Source organism: Panthera uncia, chromosome E1, assembly GCF_023721935.1.
Source record: "Panthera uncia isolate 11264 chromosome E1, Puncia_PCG_1.0, whole genome shotgun sequence".
NCBI lineage: Eukaryota > Metazoa > Chordata > Mammalia > Carnivora > Felidae > Panthera > Panthera uncia.
Genome location: NC_064814.1, coordinates 25,212,670 through 25,225,923, shown reverse-complemented (window position 1 = coordinate 25,225,923; position 13,254 = coordinate 25,212,670). Strand labels below are relative to the sequence as shown.

The following is a 13,254-nucleotide window of genomic DNA, read 5'->3' as shown; positions in this document are numbered from 1 at the left end:
CGCGAGCAGGGCGGGCAAGCCCCGCGCGCTCCCCATGGCGGGGAGCGGGCCGCGGCGGCGGCGGCGCTGACGGGCCCGGGGCGGGGCGGGCGGCCGGCTGGGGCCTGGGCCCGAGGGGGAAGATGAGCGCTCTCCTAGAGCAGAAGGAGCAGCAGGAGAGGCTGCGGGAAGCCGCGGCCTTGGGGGACATTCGGGAGGTGCAGAAACTGGTGGAGAGCGGGGTGGATGTGAACTCCCAAAATGAGGTCAACGGCTGGTAAGTGGGGGAGCGGGGGAGGCCTAGGTCAGAGCAGCCGGCGGGGCCGGGGCGTGGGGGCGGGCGCCCATGACCGAGGCCCGGCGCAGGCTGCCGCCGCCCGCCAAGGCGTGGCCCAGCGTCTGGGCCTCCGAGGCCGTGCGCTCGCGAGGCCTGCCCGGGCCCCCTCCCCCCCGCCCCCAGCCCCGCGCGGTGCCGTCGGGAGCGCGGCCTGCCCCAGTCCCCGCCCACGTGGTCCTCCCGGGGCAGCGCCCACCTGAGCCCCGGCCCCCCTCCCCGCCCCGCACCCCCGGGCTCGCTGGGCCGGAGCCCTGCTGGCTACGATTCGATTGATTCGCACGCTCGTACGGAGCTCACCCCACTTCGCGTGTGCGATTATTTTGCCCTAGGAGCTTCTGGAGAACACACCTGTGCAGAGCAAAAAGCATAAGCAACCGAGCGAATGTGAATCTTATAAATTAGCACCGTTTCTTTTCCCAAGACCGGAAAACAAAAACAAAAAAACCAAATCACTTTGCATCACTCTTCTGCCTCTCTGTTGCCTCACTGTAGCCTTGATATGCCGCTGCCTACAGCTGCCTGTTGAGGGAAGACTTACTCGTTTATCCCATAGAGTGTTTTGCCTTGTTTTCTTACTGCAATTTTAAATGCAGAATTTGAATTCAAGACTCCAGATGCCGGCCCGCAAACTGAGTCCTTCCCAATTAAATAAGGAGTCACATTTTAGGATGTGCCGGTCAGATTTTTAGTGTTAAGTTACTTACTGGATGTGGTATTATTCTGCCCTCTTCACATTTAAATTTAAATTTTTATTTGATCCAAGTCATGTCTAAGCAGCCTGTTTTTGCTAGCTTAGAGTTACAGTGAGTTTGGAAATATTTTTTTCAAGTGGCATCCTACATTTTGGAACTGAGAGGGACATTGGAGATGGGTCCAAGGGCAGAGAATAACCACACAGCTGTGACCCCAACCATGGTTTCCATGACTCCCTTGCAAAGTTATCTACCTCTTATAGAAAACAGCTTGGATAGCTGTGCAGAAGGCCAGGAAACAGTAGACACTACTGCCTTTTGTTTTCTTTAAAAGCGTTTGCAAACAAGCTTGCCCTTTGGTGTGTACCTTCTCTGAGCATGGCTCTGTGGTTCACAAGCTGTGACTCACTGTTTTGGCAGTGGGAGGCGGTGTTGTATAGAGGAAGGAGCCTGGTCTTTCCCCGCCGACTCTCCATTCCTGCTTAGCTAATGCAACCTTCCTGAGTCACTTCATTTTCCAGTTATGTGAGAAGAGTGTTGTGACCATGGAAGGAGATGAAGCATTGTATAAATAGCTCACATTCCTGGAGTTTGCTCTGTGACACAAGCCAGGCTCTCTCGTTCACAACTACTCAAGAACAGAGTTGTTGTTATTCTCTCCATTTTACAGGTGAGGAAACTGAGGCCCAGAAAGATTAAGTAATTTCCCCAAGGTCATAGAATTTACTAGGAAGGAGCCCCGTATCTGATTCTAGACCCTGCTTTCCTAACCATGACGCCTGCCACGTAGTAGGTGCTCAGTAAATGTAGGCTGAATCTGAAGCAACCTGAACAGGCTTCTCATAGATTTATTGGGGAAGATGTCTATTAAGGCACCTCATGTCGGAGGTTCAAGGTTGAATTCCTGATCTCCCCTCATCCCCCGGACTGCCCCATGCCTGTTCTTCTGAGTCCTCCTCAGCTCAGCGTCTGACATGTTCAGCCCAGAACCCTCGATGCCTTCCTTGCCTCCTGTCTTTCCCTCACATTCCACATCCAGTGTGTCGGCTAATTCTGCCAGCTTCACCTACAGCTATAGTCAGAATCTGACCACTTCTCACTAACTCTCCCTCAACACTTCTGGTTACACAGCCACCATTCTGGTGCCCGGATTCTTGCTGGAGCCACCACCACCACTCCCCACCCCCCCCCACCCCCAACTAGTCTCGCTTCCCTCATACGCTGTAGTCGTTTCTCAGCACAGCGGAGGGATCCTGACCTAAAACAAGTCAAAAGTCGCATCATTTCACTCTGCTCAAAACCCTCTAATGGCCCCCATCACACTCTGAGTAAAAGCTCAGAGGGTCCTCGAATTTCTGCTTCCAGTCCCCATCGTCCTCCCTCTCTACCTCAAGGCCTCATCCCCGGATTTGCCCCCTCACTCCCCTCATTCTGCTCCCCTGGCCGCCTCCCTTTTCCTGAAACACCAGGCACAGTCCCGATTCAAGGCCTTTATGTTTTTTCTTCCAAGTCTGAAATGCTTTTCCTCCCTCACCTCTGTCAGGTCTTAGCTTAGATGTCACCTTGGTGAGCTTTCCTTTGCCCTCGATTTAAAATGGCACCATGCCCCTCCCCTGCCTCTGGCGTTCCCTGGTCCCTTCCCTTGTTTTATTGTCCCTGTAACATTTAATCACCAAAGCATACTGTTTGTTCTGCCTATTGCTGACTGCTTCTGTTTCCACTTCTGTAAAATGAAGGGAATGTCGATAACAGCACTTAACTCAAGGGTTGTTCAGAAGATTGACTCATATATGAAGCCTTTAGAACAGCATCCCCCATGTAAAAAGCACTATATCTTTGTTAACTATTATTTTCTTATTATTAAGCAGCATGCTGGCATAGAACACTTAATCTCTAGCATAGAAAAGCCGAATGGTTACTGCTTTCACTTTGTAGTTGGTCAGTAACCACAATTTCAGCACTGATGAAGGATACCCAGCCCCTCTGGTCTGAAATACTTCCCAGGACTAACCAGATATTCTGACTGCAAATTTAAAGCTTGAAGAGTTAAACTTCAAAGATAGAGTTCCCATATCAATTGTAATTCAAGGGTCGTGCGTACCCCTTGGCTTTAAGCAACAAGCATAATGGCTCATGAAAAAGCTGAAAATATTGCCTGGCTGCAATGGCTCTGAGTTATGGCTGCCCAGAGCCACACAGGTCTGGACTGTAAGTGATGGCCACTCAGGGCACATGGTTGTGGGGATCGTGCTGTGTGGCCTTAACACCACTTTACATGGTGATGCTTTAGCTAGTTGGTTTTCCCAGAGTGTCTCAGACCCACTGGCAGTAAATTACCTTCTTCAGTCTCAAGCTTGTCATGAACAAGTGATTTACTACCAGCGAGTGAGCACTTTATTTCCAAAAGGGAACATATTTTTCTCATCATGCTCCATTCATTTTTGAATGCTCACTTATTATAATTATTCACTTTTCAAGCCCATGCCACAGAGATCCACAGACAAACACTCTCAGCTGCAGTTTGCCCACAGTCAAGGATGTACTGGATCCTTCTGCCCGGACCAGTGTCCACCTTGTTCTTGGTTCCCTTGTTGAGCAATTAAGTACCTGTACGTCCAAGCAGACACTTCCTTATCTCCATGAGCTCATATTTCAGAAGCAGAAGCAGCCTCTTCCCTTATTTTTCCCAAGTTGGCAATCTTTTCTTTATAGAGGACACCTTAAAGGTACCTGGATAATCTAATTCTAATCAGTAATAGTATGGAATATCCCTCTGAAACGTTGATGGAGTCCCAGCCAGCCGGACAAGCTAGCTTTCTGCAAGCCTGAAATGTTGAGGAGGCCAGGGCACATCACCTTCTCCCCGGAACCAAATGAACTTTATGGATAGTTGTACTTTGCAGGTTAGTGACCTAACTTAATCCTCACTACCGAACATTATTGTTCTGTTCTTTATCTTATCTGTACTTGGCTGGCAGCTCTGAAGAAATTTTCTCCATTCAATTAGAGAATTGGTGAGGACGTTTCAGAACAGAGGGGAGAAAGGATTTTCCTTCCACAATATCATTCAGCTTTGGCAACCAGGGATGAATTTAGCAACTCCGAATCCCTTCATTTCTGTTTAAGATGGAGTTTTTACCAGCATGCTAATTATATTTCTACGCGGTGTTAAAATAATAGCCCTTCAGAGTGTGCATAATCCCTTCCTGTGTGTACAATAATAAATAATTAGTTTTACTTAAATGAGGCTAATATGTTAGAAGAGTTTGTTCTTGAAAATTTTGGTCGTTGGTGTACATTTTTCAAGTGCCTTAGGAATTAAAGCCTGTGCGCAGTGCCTTACATTTAAGCAGATGAGGGTATGTTTGTAGCCTTCTGGAGAGAACTAGAGGATCCAAGTATTTTAAAAATGGAAATTTAAAGTGTGTGTGTGTGTGTGTGTGTGTCTAGGAAAGAAAAGGAAAAAGAATGAGCAACTGAGATTCAGCCGGGAATGTCTATGTAGCAATAATAATTTCAGTGGCAGAGCAAGCTGTAGATGATTATTACCCTGATAATATTTAATGTTCGTGTGTCATTTGATGCATATGAAGCAAGTTTCCATTGTCCCTAAAAAGGAAAAGTGACACCATAAAAACATTTTAAAGAGACTGGGACAATCTAACGAGCGTTAGTGCTAGAAGACCTCTCAGCAATACCATTAGAGTTAACCAGCCAGCCTCCTGGAACTCCTCGAAATGAAAGCTCCTGGGATAAATTAGTTTTTCCCAAGGGTCAGAAATGAAAATAAAAATAAGTTTTTTTGTTTTTTTTTTTTAATTTTTTTTAACATTTATTTATTTTTGAGACAGAGAGAGACAGAGCATGAACGGGGGAGGGTCAGAGAGAGGGAGACACAGAATCTGAAACAGGCTCCAGGCTCTGAGCTGTCCGCACAGAGCCCGACGCGGGGCTCGAACTCACGGACCGCAAGATCATGACCCGAGCTGAAGTCGGCCGCTTAACCGACTGAGCCACCCAGGCGCCCCCAAAATAAGTTTTAAGCATGCTAAATATTTTGATCATCTGCTTTCCGAAAAGAAAAGTTGAGGTTACCTGCCCGGTTTCCTGGTTCTAGCTGAGCTCTTAACAGGCTTGCATACATTTATTGACTAGCACCTGGAATTTGAAATCCCACCTCACCTCTTCTGTTTTTAACTCTTTTCTCCTTTTCTTCGGACAGGACCTGTTTACACTGGGCGTGTAAACGCAATCATGGTCAGGTGGTCTCTTACTTATTAAAATCAGGAGCTGACAAAGAGATTCTTACGACAAAAGGAGAAATGCCAGTCCAATTGACATCAAGGAGAGAAATCAGGAAGATCATGGGGGGTGAGTCCGGGTTGGGGGGCAACTTTTGATTTTGTCAGACTCATTTAAGACTTGTGGTCTCATTGGCTGTGTTCTTGATGCCAGTCGAACCACAAATCTGTTTTTATTTTTATTTATTTAAAAAAAATTTTTTAACGCTTATTTATTATCAAGAGACAGAGCATGAACAGAGGAGGGGTAAGAGAGAGGGGGAGACACAGAATCCGAAGCAGGCTCCAGGCTCTGAGCTGTCAGCACAGAGCCACACGCAGGGCTCAAATTCACGAACCGTGAGATCATGGCCTGAGCCGAAGTTGGACACTTAACCGACTGAGACACCCAGGCGCCCCACAAATCTGTTTTTTTTTTTTTTTAATTTTTATTATTATTATTTTTTAACCTTTATTTTTGAGACAGAGAGAGACAAAGCATGAACGGGAGAAGGTCAGAGAGAGAGAGACACAGAATCCGAAACAGGCTCCAGGCTCTGAGCTGTCAGCACAGAGCCCGACGTGGGGCTCGAACTCACGGACGGCGAAATCATGACCTGAGCTGAAGTCGGCCACTTAACCGACTGAGCCACCCAGGCGCCCCCCTTTTTTTTTTTAATATATTTTTTTCACAAATCTGTTTTTAAAAGCAAAGGTAAGGGGTGCCTGGGTGGCTCAGTCGGTTGGGCGTCCGACTTCGGCTCAGGTCATGATCTCACGGTTCGTGAGTTCGAGCCCCGCATTGGGCTCTGTGCTGACAGCTGACAGCTGACAGCTCAGAGCCTGGAGCCTGCTTCGGGTTCTGTGTCTCCTTCTGTCTCTGCCCCTCCCCAACTTGTGTTCTGTCTCTCAAAAAATAAATAAATGTAAAAAAAAAAATAAAAAAAAAAAAAAAGAAGCCAAGGTAATACTACTGTGCCACAATAGTAATTCCATGTCATTTCCAGATAGGTAGGCATTGTAAGTTTTTTTGTTTTTTTTTAGTCTATTAAATTTAAGGCAATCAAAACAGTGATCATAAACCTAATGAAACACTCTTTTGTCTTCTGATTTGAAGAGGCAGTAAACACGGAACAAAATATGCCATATACCAAAGGACACTAGCTTTCACAAGACACTCTCTTCCTGGTAATTTTTAAAGGGCTATGTAAATGTTATGCGTTTTCTTCTTTGTAAGTGGAAGAAGATGATGGTGACGACAGCCTCCCCCAGCTGAAGAAGGAGTCAGAACTGCCCTTTGTTCCCAACTATTTGGCCAACCCAGCCTTCCCTTTTCTCTACACCCCTGCGGCAGCAGAGGATGCGGCCCAGCTCCAGAACGGGGGCCCCTCCACACCTCCTGCGTCACCCACTGCGGAAAGCACTCCTCCGCTGCTGCCTGCCGGGGAGCCTCCCCTGGTCGGGGCCTTTCCACGGGACCACGCCTCATTGGCCCTGGTTCAGAACCGAGATGTGTCTGCCCCCTCTGCCATACTCCGAACACCAGAAAGCACAAAACCGGGTCCTGTCTGTCAGCCACCAGTGAGTCAGAGCCGCTCACTGTTCTCTTCTGTCCCGTCCAAGCCACCAGTGTCTCTGGAGCCTCAAAATGGGACATACGCAGGGCCAGCGCCAGCCTTCCAGCCATTTTTCTTCACGGGGGCATTTCCATTTAACATGCAAGGTAACCCTCCTCAGGGGACAGCCTCTGCGGGGTGGGGTGGGGAGGGCGCCCAGAGGTCTAGCGTTTCACTCCCCGGTTTTTTTTGGGGGGGGGGGTTGGGAGGATGGGATTTATGTCTGTATTTATTTATGTGTTTAGGGCCTAATTGTAAACTTGTAGAAGTTTTGCAAGAGCACTATAAGGAGCTCCCTTTAGCCAGACTCATATATTATTTACGTTTTGCCCTTTCACCTGCAGTGGTTAAGTGTGTATTTCCTAAGAGCAAGGAGAGTCTGTTACATAACCATAGTCCAGTGACCACATTTAGGAAATGTAACCTTGCTATAATACCATTCTCTAAGCCACCTGTGTTCTCTAATTCAGGCCATGTTTCAGTGTTGGTGCCCTCTGCAGCTTTCTGTGCTCCCTCCACCCCTGTCCTCTGCCCAGGGTCACCTGTAGCCTTTGGTTATCATACTGTTCCATTCTCCTTTCACCTGGAAGCTTCTTCAGCCCTTCTCTATCATTTTGGACCTCAGTATTTTTTGAAGAGTCCAGGCCAGGTACTGTGTAGAATATGATCTCCTATCTGGGCGTCTGGGTGGCTCAGTCAGTTAAGCCCGGCTCCTGATTTCTGCTCAGGTCACCATCTCACAGTTCGTGGGATCGAGCCCCACATCAGGCTTTGTGCTGACAGTGCAGAGCCTGCTTGGGATTCTCACTCTCTGTCCCTCCCCAGCTCACGTGGGCACTCTCTCTCTCTCTCAAAAATAAATAAATGAACTTAAAACAAAAGAATACGATCTCCTATTACCTTTCTCTAGGGACTATTTGATATTCTGTTGTAAAGAAGGTCCTTCCCTTCTCCATTTAGATCAGTATGAACTCGTAGATTCTTTATTATTAGGTTATAATTTTGTTACTGTCATCATCTTGATGTTCACATTATACCAGATCTGTCGAGAAGGAGCCCCTTGGAGCCAGTTCTCACATCGCTTGGACACATGCCCTCATTCTTGGAGCATTTCCTTACTTTTTGGTGCAGCAAGAGGGCTCCAGGCTCCTAGTGTCACTTTCCCTGCTCCTGCCCCGGAGGCAGCCATTTCTCCGAGGAGCCCTTGTTCTTTCTGGCAGAGAATGGTGTTCAGAAACTAGGATGTGGACACCAGGTGCCCTTATGCTCCAGGGGTGTCATGTCTTCCAGGCCTACACAGAGGACAAAGCCAGGAAAGAAAAAGAAAGAAAGAGAGAAAGAAAGAGAGAAAGAGAGAAAGAGAGGGAGGGGGGGGAGGAAGGAAGAAAGGAGCAAACAGAAATACCCGTATACATAGTTACATTTCCTCCTATGTTTCTGTATCTATTTCTCTCTATAAAAATGTTAAAAACAAGTTCATCCTGATCCCTCCCATTCCAGACAGACACCCCGGGGCACAGTCTAGTCTTACCTTTACTTTTTCTTTTTTTTTCTTTCTTTTTTTTTTTTTTTTTATTGTTTTCTTTATTTTTGAGAGAGAGAGAGAGAGAGACAGAGTGCGAGCGGGGGAAGGGCAGAGAGAGAGGGAGACACAGAATCTGAAGCGGGCTCCAGGCTCCCAGCTGACAGCACAGAGCCCGACGCAGGGCTCGAACTCACGAACCCTGAGATCATGACCTGAACTAAAGTCAATGTAACCGACTGAGCCACTCAGGCACCCCCCCCTTTACTTTTTCTGTGTAAGTAACTCCCTCACTTTCTGGTTTTGAGGACCTGCTGTTATATGTGCTGATAACAGTGACCTGGGGGTGCTCTGAGAGATTCCTATAGAAGGAGCAAAACAGAACCACCAAACCCACGTAGGTATTTGACTTGGGCCATCTTGGCAGCCAGGCTCAGAATTTAAGGGCAGACTGCTTAGATCCCCGACCCTAAAGTAATAGTCTTTATTTACTCCCCACCCAGACTCCTTCCTTGTTGAGGCATGCTGCATTCAAATCATAGACTGTCATTTTTATTAAAAGCTTGTCTTTTTGCTCTTTTACTGTGTTTATCGCGAGGAATTCCATATTTATTTATTTTTTTTTTTAATTTTTAAAATGTGTATCTTAGAGAGAAAGAGCGTGAGCAGGGGAGGGACAGAGGGAGAGGGAGACACAGAATCAAAACAGGCTCCAGGCTCTGAGCTGCCAGCACAGAGCCCGGCACAGGTCTCGAACCCACAAACCGTGAGACCATGACCTGAGCCAAAGTCTGACACTCAACCGACTGAGCCACCCAGGCGCCCCAGGAATTTCATATTCCATAAATACCTTTAGATTCACAATTATTAAATCCTTTTAGAGTAACTCGTATCCCATCTCTTGCCTGTGCCTTCTTTCCACCCCCCTTCCCCTGCTTATGTGTGGTTCGATACCCACACCCGTTCTTAAGCCTTTACCTACTCAGCACCAGCAGCAGAAGTTAATTATCCTTCAACACACTGGATGGTTGTCTCCCCCCGAACACACACCCCTTTTACTTCGTGAACCACAGTTCTCGATGTAGGGAAGACAGTGCAGAAAACTGCCACCAGAGCCAGAACTGGGGCTGAGCAAAACCCTGCTGACGGTGCTTAGTTTTCTCATTGGGTGGCGCGGGCCTCCGGCACAGGGCATGATTATGTATAACCAGCTTCTGGAAAAGATCTTAAATTACATCGACTGACTATGCAGGAACCATTCATTAACATTTCTCCCTGTTTCCCGCCCCCCCGCCCTAGAGCTGGTACTCAAGGTGAGGATTCAGAACCCATCTCTTCGAGAAAATGATTTCATTGAAATTGAACTGGACCGACAGGAGCTCACCTATCAAGAGTTGCTCAGAGTGAGTTGCTGTGAGCTGGGTGTTAATCCAGATCAAGTGGAGAAGATCAGAAAGTTACCCAATACCCTGGTAAGAAAGGTAAGAGAGGTCTGAGCAGTTGCTTGCTTTTTGCATTTGGAAAATACCCAGCTTCCTCCTTGGCTGGATGAGTCATAGTTGAGAACTGAGAAGAGAATAGAAAAGGGGCAAAGGGTGGTTTTCCAGATGAGCTTTCTTTCCCTCTCCTGGTCGACAGGGACATGACATTTTTGAAGGCGGTAGCATAGCAGAGAGAATTTTCTGAATTACCGTTCCCGTGTACCTGGTGTGGTTGTTTGTGTAGTGACACGTGAGGATTACACTATCGCATCTCGGGGCACCTGGGGAAAACTGGTCTGAATGGCCTCTCCCTCCAAGTCCAAGGTGTGCTCATCCTGCAGTAGCTGCCGTTCAGGGCTGCCACCCTCCCATCCTCCAGGCAGCCCAACTCACGCCCCCAGGGACTTCCCCGCACAGTCACCAATGGGCACAGTCACCAATGGCCTGCCACAGGGATTTTCTTTTTTTTTTTTTTAATGTTTGTTTATTTTTGAGACAGAGACAAAGACAGAGTGTGAGCAGAGGAGGGGCAGAGAGAGAGAGAGAGAGAGAGGATATGAGTGGGGGAGCAGCAAAGGGACAGGGAGAGGGAAGCAGGCTCCATGCCCAGTGCGGAGCCCGACACGGGGCTCTCCCCCACGAACATGAGATCATGACCTGAGCCAAAATCAAGAGTGGGATGCTCGACTGACTGAGCCACCCAGGCGCCCCGACAAGTGGCTCCTCTTAATGGGCTTAACCCATTTTGTTTTAGGACAAAGACGTTGCTCGACTCCAAGATTTCCAGGAGCTGGAACTGGTTTTAATGATAAGCGAAAACAATTTCCTGTTCCGAAATGCTGCGTCCACACTGACTGAAAGACCTTGCTACAACAGGAGAGCTTCTAAACTGACGTACTAAGTTCAGCAGGGACTTTTATCGCTGAGTATTGTGACAGTGCGCGTCACCTCCGGGCCAAGGACGAGCCATGGATCTAAACGTCTTGGGCGCCCAGGAGGGCCCCGGTGCCACTGCGTCGTCTACACTAACATCGTTTCTGCCATGGTAGGGAGCCCCTGACCCCCCGCAGCGGTGCCACTCTTCCACGCCTCTTGGTGCACAATAAACCTCCTGCTTGAAGCGGTGAACAGCGGAGAAGCTGGAGAGGCCGAAGCCGGCGCTTCTGAACCCCTGTTTCCCGTGCCCAAGCTAAGTGAGCCGTCTCAGCAGAAGCGGAGAGGGAGCGGAGCGCGGCTGTCGCCCCTCCTGCGGACAGTGCACCTGCAGGGCTTTCTTGGGACTTGCACGCTCACCGCTCTCCTAAGTGTGAACCGGCTAGAGGGGAAATTGGGGAAAGCACACTGGACAGACGATTTCTAGCGCGACTTGGGGCTGTGAGGTTTCACATAACATATTTACCAATGTTACTCAGGTTTAAAGTATTTAAGACTACAGTTACCTAGTTGTAAATATGCTGTTAACCAAAAGAGCTGCCCCTCCCCCTCTTTGCCCTTTGTCAACACTCAAGACTGCTTCTCTGTCTCCCGTGTCCGCCTTTGCCTGGACAGTCGTCTCTGCATTGACTCTGTGGTCACTAGAGGGCTCTCTGATGCTTTCCAAAAGAGCAGCCGCTTTTTTTTTTTTTTCCTTTTTCTTTTTCTTTTTTTCTTTTCTTTTCTTTAAACCTCTGAAGTGATTCCTGGCCTCTCCGTGTTTAACCGCACCGTCCGAGAAGAGCACGAACATTGCCAGCCCGTGTTCCCCACTTGCGTTCCCCACTAGGCACGAAAAGCAATTTTTGAAACCGAATCTGTTGCCGTTTTCCAGGTGATTGTGGGAAACTGAGCTAAAGGAGTTAGCGTCTTTATTTTTGTATCAAAGATAAAGGTTATTTTGAAATTCCTAGGGTTTTTACACAACTCCGAAATCTGTTGCTTTTGTAAACAAATTGTTTGCCCTTAGGCCTCCCCCACCACCACCCACCCATCCGCTTCACAGAGGCGGTTTGTGAGCCTGCCAGGCTTTGTTCTGGAAAACACCTGATTACACTCTTGAGCACGGCCTAGGCCCTAGGCCTACGAGAATCGTAAGGAACGCCTTCAAGAGTTCCCTTCCTTTCTTTCGGTGTCATTAACGTTAAAAGAGCCACTGTCTTGTCGAAACCAACAGCTTCACTTTAGAAATAAGAACGAGCACACTCAGACGAACAGGAGGGCAGGGGTTCGAAGCCAGCTGTCGAAGAGCATCCCTGCTGTCTTAAGAAGCTTTTTCCCCATAGTGCCTAAATAGTTTCCAAAGAAACTTAACTTCCTAACTGTGTTAATTTTGTTGGAACGCTGCGACTGATTGCTGACGGAGCGAGAGCATGCAGACGACGTCAACGGAGGAGAATGTTGGGCCGAGATAATGGCCTCCTGTTGCCGCCTCAGTGCTGAGCTGAGGTCGAGGCTGTCCTCAAGGCCGGCTTTGTGGAATCACTCCGTTCAGTGAATCCCCCTTAGCCCACCGATTCCTGATGGTGACTCACTCACCCTTGTACGGTGTTCGCACAGCAGAGTCAGACTCCGCAGGGAAGTTACTTATTACCCCTTCCCTGAAGTGCTTTAAAGAAGAAACCGCCCTGGTGGTTCAACCAATCGGAAGCTAGTTTACCGAGACATACTAACCTTCTTTCCTTCCCTTTGGAAAAAGTGACAGTTTACTGATAACACTAAGGCTAGCTCTATCCTGGCAGAAATAAATCCGGTATTAATTCATGTCTAAATCACTGGGGTTAAAACTCTTCTAACCATTTAGATCAATTAGAGACTCAGAAGCAGTGGAGGTCCCGGCCGGGAGGTGGCCTACCGAGTGGCTGCAGGGCATTCCCCCCCTGGTTCAGAAACTGGCGAGGGCGAGGGAGAGGCTTGGCGTCTCAGGTGAGGGATGAGCCCGACACTGTCCTCCCTTCTCCCGTGTAAAGTCCTCTGCGGTCACCTGACTCCTGCCTAAGGCGGTTGGATGAGACTGACAGTTGCCGGTAGGTGAGTTTAAAGTCTTAATCTATGCATTCAGAGAAATATTTTTATATGCTTTGTGTAATTTATAACAAGGATTTTTTTTTTTTAGCTTTGTTAACTGTGAATTCACCCCCCCTCCACTGCATATTTAAAGCATGTGTTCACACCGTGTGTAAACATTCACCGAAGATTGTTTTCTTTGTGCATTGCCGACTGTTCAAACATAACCAGTATTACTAAAATTAAAATATTAATGAACCGAGCCCATATTCTTTCATTTGGGCCTCCTAAGCAGCACTGTACTCCTAATCTCCGGGGGTTCGAGTTGTTGGACAGTCCCGGGGACACGGTGCTCTAGGGGAAAAATC

At 48.1% G+C, this 13,254-nt stretch overlaps 1 protein-coding gene across 1 annotated transcript; it reads left to right on the top strand.

The window, feature by feature from the left end:
- The first annotated feature begins 6 nt into the window (after positions 1-6).
- Positions 7-13,149, top strand: ANKRD40 (ankyrin repeat domain 40). Its single transcript, XM_049637735.1, has 5 exons — positions 7-256; positions 5,231-5,379; positions 6,526-7,011; positions 9,726-9,907; positions 10,662-13,149. Exons 1-5 carry the CDS (start codon positions 123-125, stop codon positions 10,806-10,808), a joined length of 1,098 nt encoding a protein of 365 aa, XP_049493692.1. The 5' UTR covers positions 7-122; the 3' UTR covers positions 10,809-13,149.
- The last annotated feature ends 105 nt before the right edge of the window (positions 13,150-13,254 follow it).

Excerpts from the sequence above, each read along its gene's own strand:
- ANKRD40 (XM_049637735.1), top strand. The coding sequence starts at position 123 with ATGAGCGCTCTCCTAGAGCAGAAGGAGCAGCAGGAGAGGCTGCGGGAA. Across the intron at positions 5,380-6,525 it reads AATCAGGAAGATCATGGGGG|TGGAAGAAGATGATGGTGAC; the intron begins GTGAGTCCGGGT and ends CTTCTTTGTAAG. Across the intron at positions 9,908-10,661 it reads CCAATACCCTGGTAAGAAAG|GACAAAGACGTTGCTCGACT; the intron begins GTAAGAGAGGTC and ends ATTTTGTTTTAG.